The sequence below is a fragment of the Myotis davidii genome, unplaced genomic scaffold (genome assembly GCF_000327345.1).
Source record: "Myotis davidii unplaced genomic scaffold, ASM32734v1 scaffold747, whole genome shotgun sequence".
In the NCBI taxonomy this organism is placed as follows: domain Eukaryota; kingdom Metazoa; phylum Chordata; class Mammalia; order Chiroptera; family Vespertilionidae; genus Myotis; species Myotis davidii.
Genome location: NW_006298695.1, coordinates 190,877 through 200,495, shown reverse-complemented (window position 1 = coordinate 200,495; position 9,619 = coordinate 190,877). Strand labels below are relative to the sequence as shown.

At 56.9% G+C, this 9,619-nt stretch overlaps 1 protein-coding gene across 1 annotated transcript in view; it reads right to left on the bottom strand.

Moving 5' to 3' along the window:
- LOC102755232 (receptor-type tyrosine-protein phosphatase N2-like) overlaps nucleotides 1-9,619 on the bottom strand; it is a 216,209-nt gene that overhangs the window by 38,260 nt on the left and 168,330 nt on the right. The window contains 1 exon segment of the mRNA XM_015570934.1: nucleotides 7,283-7,430. Within this exon segment, the coding sequence (XP_015426420.1) occupies nucleotides 7,283-7,430 (148 nt within the window).

The following is a 9,619-nucleotide window of genomic DNA, read 5'->3' as shown; positions in this document are numbered from 1 at the left end:
TGTCTGCTGTTGGATCTCTGTATATTATTCTTTATTTCAGTCAGTGTATGCTTAATTTCTGATTGGTCCTTTTTCATATCCTTGAGGGTCTCACTAAATTTCTTGGAGGTTTCCAGAAGATTCTTGAGTACCCTTATAACCGTGGTTTTGAACTCTATATCCAGTAGTTTGCTTTCCTCCATTTCTTTCATTCATGACATGTTTCTTTGTCTCCACATTTTGGCTGCTTCCCTGTGTTGATAGAGTGGCCTTGTGTGGTAGGTGTCCTATAGGACCCACTGTCTCTGCCTCCCCAGTCACCTGAGGTGGACACTCTAGTTACACCTGTTTGTGGGCTGGGTACACAGTCTTGTTGTAGTTAAACCTTGATTGCTGTTGGTGTCACTGGGAGGAATTGACCTCCAGGCCAATTGGCTGTGAGGACCAGTTGTGTCTACAATGGAAGAACTGCTGTGCTGGAGACACCCTTATGGGGCAGGACTTGCTTCAGTGGGGCTTTGGTGCTCACTGAGTCTGCCTCTTCAGTGTGTTGCTTATGGATGTGAGGAGTTGAAATCTGGTATCGTCTCACACTGACCACAGGGTACACTGGCTCTTGGATCTCCAAGGAGGTGCAAAGTCAGCCACTGCCTGAGGCCAGCCAGCAAGAGCTACAGAGAGATCTGCAGATTCCTCCTCTTTGTTTGGACCTGTCTTCTTTTGTTAGTTTTTATGCTGCGAAAGGACGGACCATTCATATGCAAAAGCCACTGTGCACAGCTTGGGTGGGGTTGTAAATTGGGTGGGGAGGGGTCTCTGGGAATCACCAGGGTGGAGCAAACAGCAGTGGCTGTCAGTCAGCCCTGCATCAGAGAGGTCCCCATGTCTCCGTGCTCCGCGCCTCTGCGCAGGAACAATGATCGCTGTGAGCACCTCTGAGAGAAAGCCACCCTCATGTTCCGGCCCGATGCCAGACAGTCCAGTTTCTCCCTGTATGAGTCTGGGTCCCCAGAGTCTCACCTGGAACTGGAGTTCAGAGCAATCAGAAGCTGGTATTTCCCTCCTGATTGAAATAAAACAATAGTGCACCCAGTTGCCAGCCCGTTTTGCAAGTGTCTCCACACCTCCACACCTCTTACCAGTCTCAATGCGCTTTTTTTCTTTCCTTCTAGTTGTAGAACTTCCACTCAGCCAGTGGTTTTGGATGATTGATGTTTTGTCTTTTAGTTGTAGTTTTGATGTGGTTGTGAGAGGCAGCAAGTGCAGGTGTTTACCTATGCTGCCAACTTGGTTCTTCTTCCAGGGGAGGGCAGTTGGGGGTGATCAGGCTGGCAGGCAGAAGCAGTTACGGGCAATCAGGCAGGCAGGCAGGTGAGCGGTTAGGAGCCAGTGGTCCCAGATTGTAAGAGGGATGTCCATAGGTATCGGGCCTAAACCAGCAATCAGACATCCCCTGAGGGATCCCAGATTGGAGAGTGTGCAGGCCAGATTGAGGGACACCTCTCCCCCCATGTACTAATTTTGTGTACGAAGCCTCTAGGGCAGCCGTGGGCAAACTACGGCCCGTGGGCCGGATCTGGCCCGTTTGGAACGAATAAAACTAAAAAAAAAAAAAAGACCGTACCCTTTTATGTAATGATGTTTACTTTGAATTTATATTAGTTCACACAAACACTCCATCCATGCTTTTGTCCCGGCCCTCCGGTCCAGTTTAAGCACCCATTGTGGCCCTCGAGTCAAAAAGTTTGCCCACCCCTGGGCTAGTATCTCAATAAAAACATATTCTTAAAACAAAGAAGCTTGAATGAACTCCTGAGCGTTTACCCCGCACCAATGCCTGCTGCAAGAACAATATTTCTAATTTCTCCTGCATCCTGTCTGTTCTAAACAGAACTCACATCTATCACCGGCCTGCTTCCCACCACACCATGCCATAGACAGAACGGGAACTATTCTCCCATTTTAAGCTGAAAAACGAAGGCCCAGAAACACCCAGTGAATGACTTGATAGACGCCACATGGCCAACAGCCAGGAGCCCAGGTTTGAGGTCAAATCCTGCACCTGGCAGCCAGGGGATGTCTGGGTCAATTATCCAATATTTTAAAGTGTGGATTTGTCATCCAAAGTGTGGGATACTGATGTTGAACTCACAGGCATGTTGTGGCCAATGGTGTGTATAAAGCAGGCACTGTAATCATGCAGCAAGGGGCTTACGGACAAAGTCAAGACTATAGGTGCACACACCTCACCGGTGAAAAGCCCACAGAACTGACACGCGTATCTAGGACGGTGGACGCATGGTGTTGCCACGAAGTAGAAGATGGTTTTCATAAATGCCAGCAGGAGATACTGTGTGCGATGAGAGGGCACAGAACCCTGCAGGTAGACAAGCAAGGGGCCTGTGGGGGTCGCTGCAGCTCGGTCAGCGGACCCGCACTGGCACGGCCTGTCCCATGCACCACACGAGCCGCCGGAGCCCACCTGCGGAGTGGGTGCCAGGCCTCTGTGGCCGCAGATACCAAGGATCTCTACAGACGGTTCCCCACAGCTGGTGAGTGACTCGCTGACCCAGTGTGTGACGGTGTGGGTCCTTCACTAGAAGGTGCAGACCTCGGTGTGCTGAGGGGTCGGGAGTCCACGGGATCATGGCCGTCCAGTGGTCAGCCAGGACTCACACCGTCGCAATGTTCCTTTGTGATTTAGATGAAACCATCACGCTGGCCGGACGCCGCTGGCCGTGCTTTGCAGCTGTGGCCGTGGAGGCGTGGTGTGTATCAGGGGATGGGCCGGGGCGTGTCTGGAGGGTCAGTTCCGAGGCGCTCATGTAGACCGAGCCCTGGGATAAGCCCACGGCATTGGGACCACAGTTCCTGCGTGGGGGCCGCAGGTCCATGGCGGCTTCTGCTCTGCAAGCCCACAGCCAAGGCTCTCCCACACCATCGGCTCCGCGGTGAGGTCAGACGGTGGCCTAAGGGTTCCGCCAACACACACAGAAATGCCTTTACTGATTGGGACTTGTAGTTGATGCAAAGCAATGAATTTAAAAACATGTTTTTTAATTGATTTTAGAGAGGAAGGGAGAGGGAGAGAGAAACATTGAGGTGAGAAACATCTGGTTGCCTCCCGCAGGTACTCCGGCTGGGGACCCCACCCGAAAGCTGGGCATGTGCCCTGGCAGGGAATCCAGCCAGTGACCATTTAGTGCCCCGGACAACACGCAACCCGCCGAGCCGCCCGGCCAGGGCGAAGCGATACATTTTTATATTATGTTTGTTTCTGGATTCTGAGAAGCTAAAGAGATGTTTTCATTGCAGACGGTTTCCCATCACTGTGGCAGAGACGATGGTTTGTGACGGATCCTGGGGGCATGCGTGACTGGCCAGCTCACACTGACCGGTGTGTCCTCGGCCTCGGGGTGTGCGGGTTCTGTGGCTGCTGGAGGGAGCGTCCACACACCCAGCGGCGTAGACACCACTGTTTATAGGGGCAGTGCTGTCCTTTAGCCCAGGTGTCGGTGGGGCTGGCTCCCCTGGAGACTGGGGGGCGGAGGGCCTGGGCCCTGGCTTCCAGGTGCTGCCCGGCCTTCTGGGCCCTGTGGCTTCTCCTCGCAGCGCGTCTGCCTCCCTCGTGCATGGTCGCCAGGGTAATCCAGGATGACTGTCTCCTGTGAGGGCATGTGGAATGTGAGCCTTTGCCACATCAGGTAACGTAGTCACGATTCTAAGGGTTGGGACGAGGGCACCTCGAAGGCCATTGTTTTGCCGCCACACCCAGAAAAATGACACAGCGCCGCCCGCCAGAGACTGAGAGTCCCACAGGAGCTCTGGGACCCGTTCCTGCTGCCCATGGCAGAGTGGGTGCCCCTCTGATACCCTCCTCAGCCAGGTTAGCAAGCACTGCGGTGCTGAGGCCTGTGTCCAGCTGCTGGACAGCCTGTGACTTCCTGGTGCTGCCCTCTGCGCCGCCCCCCAGAAAAGGCCTCGGAGAGGCTGCTGGTGTAGACGGCGGGGCCCCAGGAGCATCGGTCCTGTGTCTATGTCAACCAAAAGCTCTCAGCAGGTGCACACCTCTCGTCCTACAGACAGATCATCCCGACAAGTAGCATTCCGCGCCTCCACCTCCAAGGAAGAGAGGAGGAGGAGTTGGTAGACGGGAGGGCAGCAGTCGCTGTCGAGGCTCTGGTCACCGGGCAGGTGAGTGGGAACGGCGGCCACGGTCTTCCCCTGGAGGCCATGAGGCGCTGGTAATGCCAGCCGAGGCCGGTGCGGACAGGGCCCAGCCTCTGTGGCAGGGGTGTGGCTAGAACATGGCGTGTAGTAGGTCTGGGACTGGGCCAGTGAGATGGCCCCTGGGAGGAAACCTCAGAAAGCAAAGGGGAGTGTAAAACCAAGTACATTATAAAGTGGAACATCCAAACTACAGCTACAAATGTGCCTGCGTCTGGTTAAAGAAACACACACCAGAAGTTGTGGTAAGGACATCACTGGAATTCTGGGAGCATCGGTGGATTGAAACAGGATGTTAGAGACGATTGCAAATGTTCTTAGTCCTAACATTGGGGCTGCGAGGGTGCAGCACCGTCCTCGTTTCTAGGAGACGCAGGCTGCAGTGGTGAGATGGCATGATGCCTGGAACTCACTGTGAGGCAATTCCAACAACAAATAAATAAAGCACACACTCACACACTCACTGTCACACACACACGCTCCCACTCCCACACTCACACACACACACTCACTGTCACACACACACTCACACTCACACTCACACCCCCCCACACACACATACACTCACCCAAACACACGCATACTCTCACACACATAGTCACACACACTTACTCACACCCCCAACATCCCTACACACATGCACACTCTCATACACACACCCACCCCCCCACACACATACACTCACCCAAACACACGCATACTCTCACACACATAGTCACACTTACTCACACCCCCACACATCCCCACACTCACACTCACACCCACACACACACATACACTCACCCAAACACACGCATACTCTCACACACATAGTCACACACACTTACTCACACCCCCACACATCCCCACACACATGCACACTCTCATACACACACTCACTGTCAGACATGCACTCTGTCACCCCCCCACACTCACACACACTTACACACTCTCACATACACTCTCACACACACACGCACACATTCCCTCACACACACTCAATCGTCTCACACACACACACTCACACACACACACACACACTCCCTCACACACATACTCCCTCACTCACACACACAAACACACTCACACTCACACACTCACTCACACTCACATAAACACCCATTCACACACACACACATACACACACTGTCACACACAGACTTACTCCCACACACACGCACACACTCCCACACACACCATGCAAAAACGGCCCACCATCGAGGAGCCGTTGTGTAGTCCAGGTAGCGGGTGTGCAGGTGGCCGTGGGCTGTGGTGCAGCCCGAGTGTGTGTGAATGTCAGCACGGCAGAGCGAGGGCTGGGCCAAGCCGCGGCATTTCTCCTCTGCAAAGGGCTCTGGGAGGGGCCCACGCGGGTCCCGGTGTCAGATCCTCTGGGGTCAGGAGGGCGGCCTGCCCCGATGTGGAGACATTCCACGCTGCCCAGGGATGGGGGGAAGGGACGCTGCGGTGGCATTGCTCTCCGCGCCTGGTGGCTGCACCTGGCGAGCTCCTGCAGGGTCGCCAGGGCCTCGAGGACACAGAGCCCGGCTGCCGGGAGGCCACAGATGCTGCTCCCGGCCCGCCCGCGGTTTCTCTGTCGAGGGTTTTATCAATGACCTGAAGGTGTAACGGGGCTATGGAATGTGCGGCTGCAAAGCGCGGGGCGGGCGGAGCTGGGAGCTGGGGATGAAGGCCTTCTAGGTGGTGCATGGCTGGACAGAACAGCGTGCTCTGGTGCAGCTGGGGAGGGTCTGGCCCACATCGGGCTCACAGCAGGAGCCAACAGAGCATGCCTACTGCTCAACGAAAACTCACACCTGGCGGATGAGAAGACCCCATGAGGGGAGGCACCGCCGTCTGAGGCCGCGTGCGTCTCTGGGAGTGTTTCCCGAGGCCGGTCCCATCCACTCACTCCAAGGTCACCCACGTGGACATGGCAGGACCAGCCAGCGTTTGAGAGACGCCCCCCAGGTCCCCGCTCTGAAGGGTGCAGGTCAATCCTGATGGGCCTCCCTCCCGCGGAGGAGGCAGCTGTGAACGGAGGAGGGATGCTCCTGTGCTCGGGGGACCTTATCCACTCGACCCAGCAGCGTGGACTCGCTGCCCCGACCGCCCTTCCCACCCACCAGCGTGCTCTCACGCCCCACGGCCGGCCGCCCAGCTGTGGACGGCCGGGTCAGCACCGTGGCCTTTCCAACTCCCAGTCCCCCAGTCCCAGGAAGAAGGTGGCTCCTGGCTCCGGCTCTGGTCAGAGGGGGCGTCGCCACAGCCGGGCCTGGTCCCTGTGTGACCGAGGACCGGACTGCTGTGGCCCTGAGCCTGCCCAGCAGGGCTGCGCAGCGCAGGGAAGGGATGGCACCGCCCTCCGCCGCCGTGTCTTGGTCCCATGGGGAGGGTGCCCAGGAAAGGTGCTGGGCTAACACCCACAAGACCTGCCGGCCCAGCCTGCACCTGACCTCGGGGACGTGCAGCGAGCGCCCCTGAGGTCTGCTTGTTCCCAGCTGCTCCCCAGCTGGTCCTGAGCACGTGGCTCACCGGTGTCTCTGTCACGAGTCCCTGGCACATAGTAGGTGCTTAATAAATAACTGTTGGTTAGACGTTTCTTCCTGCTTTTCCACTGGCAGTGGTTCCTGGCCAGGTAGCAGTCCACAGTGGATGCTGCCTTGGTGACGGCTGCTCACTCCAGGCCCACGGCTGGCACCATGCTCATCCCCTCCAACCCTCACAGTGCCAGGTTGCCAGGGCAACTGCAGGCTCCCAGCTACAGAGGAAGAGGCTCTGAGGGGCGTAGCAGCAAGTCTCCATGGCACCATGAAAGCCGCCTGATAGCGCAGGCCGCGGGCACCTGTCCCCACTGGGGTTTTAGGACTGTGCCCGGACCCCAAGACAGACACGGATTCTGCGTTCTCAGGCTGGGACAGCCTCACGGGGGGCATCCACACTGCTCTTCACAGTGGGGTCAGGTTGCCGCAGAGAGGGTGCGGGGTGGGGTTGGGGAAGGAGAGGGGCTTCCCAGCCGTCAGAATGACATGGGGGACTATGAGGACAGAGGTGCAGCCATTCCCACCCTTCCCGGTGGTGCCCCCGCGGTACGTACAGGCCAGCACTGCTGGGCAGCGGTTCTTGGGCGCGTTCTCCTCCCGCTGGGCCACGAGCGCGCTGTCGGGCTCCGCCTGGTACGCGCACAGCGCCTCCCACTCCCGCTCCAGCCGGTGCTTGTTCCTCAGGTGGTCCTCCATGTAGGCCTGCGACGGGAGCCAGAGTCAGGGGTGCGCCATGGGGCCCACATCCCTGTGTGCACAGTCAGGGCGCAGGCCCCCACCGGGCAAGGCTGCCAGGCGCACGTGCAGACACAGAGCTCGCACTCTTGGCTGGGTCAGAGGGGTCTGTCTATGCAGACTCAGCCCAGGCCGCCGCCCCTCTCTGTCAGGACAGGACCAGGAGAGCCAGGCACAGGGCAGACAGGTCCGGTCACCTACCAGATACTGGACGGAAACCGCACTCAGCCGGGAGGAAGCGAGTGGGGCTCAGGCCTCAGGGAGGCTCCCTGCGCCAGGCTGAAGGGGACGGGGCTTATGCAGGTCAGGAGGGGCAGCTGGGAGCAGGCGTGTCTGCCAGGGGAGCGCAGCGCAGAGGGCGGGGCTCTGGATGTCTGGCTGGGGTGTCGGGAGGTTTGGGAGCAGGGTCTGGGCTGGGAAACAGGAGGATGCTGCCAGTGAAGGGACGTGTACCGCTGCACAAAACAGCTCATGTCCCACGGGGACACCATGTGGAAGGTTAAAAAGCCAGGATTCACCCAACCGCGGACACACTGCAGCCTGGGAAGGTGCCTCAGTAAATGTTTGCAATGAAAGCCACTTTCTTTTTCTCAGAGAACCACTGACTACAAATAGATACGATGTTGCAATATTATTTGAGACTAGAGGTCCAGTGCACGAGATGTGAAATGCGTGCACTGGTGGGGTCCCTAGCGGCTGCCGGCCCCCCGCTCGGGCCTCCCTCACTTCCCCGGCCGGCCCTGCCCCTGGTCGAACAGACAGTTTGCAGACTACGCTTTTATCATAGAGGATTATTCCACTGAGGTCTACAGCGCACTGACTGAAACCATTTCGTGTGTCCCCTTGGAGCCACGCTGAGGCTGCTAGTTCAGAGAGCGCCTCAGGGATGAGGGGGTGGCAGGGACCCCGGGACGTGGCAGCATGCACGGTGGCCAGCGGGCAGGCAGGCGTGTCTCCTGCCACCTGAGCAGACAGATGGCTGTCATTTCATGAAGCTGTGGTTCCCTGGGGCACATGCTAACAATGCACAGAAGGGATGGGGACCCCCGCCCTGACCCCGAGGCCCACGCATTCCCACAGGTGTTAGTGGGCATTTGTCAGTCACGTGTGCTCACTCCAGGGTGGGAGCCAGGGACAGGCTCTCCATGCACAGAAGTCATTTCCCCGGTAATTGGCCTCCTTTGCTGAACCCACTGGGTGTGATGCATCTAAGATACGGAGCTGCTTGCGCGCGTGCAAAATATTAAACAGCGGGTGGTGTTAACAGAAAACAAAAGCAAAACCAGCAGAACCAGAGACTCCGACCACCCTGCTCTGCCACGACCTGATTCTTCTGGGCTCCCAGAGTCCCCAGCAGCCAGGACAGCCGCAGGGCTTGACTCAGTGTCCGAAACGCCGCTTCACCCGCTGTGCGCAGCCGGCTCACTGTGCGCTGCCAGCACCCTCCTGGTTCCCTCACAGGGCAGCCAGCTATCCAGCCCGGGTTCCACCCAGGAGCACCACCCGCAGTGCCTAGATGAGTCCTGGCCTTTGTCCAAATGACCTAGACTCTCTGCCCCAACAAAACCTTCCCCCATTTGGACCCCTCCCCCAATCAGCCCACCCTCTGCACCTTGTTCATGCTGATCCTCCTTAATGAATCTGTCCAAAGGTCAAGGTCAGTGCCAGTGAGCCTCCTCCTCTCGAGCCTGACCAAGACATGCCTGTCACCACCTGTCTGATCTGCCTTACTTACCCCCCACCTCAGGCACTTACTGTTATTTTATTTATTATTATTTTTGTTAACCCTGACCTGAGGAAATTTTTTTATTGATTCTTTTTAGAGACAGTGGATGGGAAGGAGGGAGAGAGAGAGAAACAAAGAGAGAGAGAGAGAGAGAGAGAAACACTGATGTGAAAGAGACACATTGATTGGTTGCCTCCTGCAACACCCTAACCTGGACTGGGGATTGAAACTGCAAGCCAGGTATGTGCGCTTGAGCAGGAATTGAACCTTTGGTCCAATAGGCTACCACTCTAACCACTGAGCACACTAGCCAGGGCCAGATATTTACTGTTTTACTTATTGATTTTAAAAATCTTTATTGTTAGATTATTACACATGTCCCTCTTTTCCCCCCATTATTCCCTTCCATCCAGTTCCCGCCCTGCCTCAA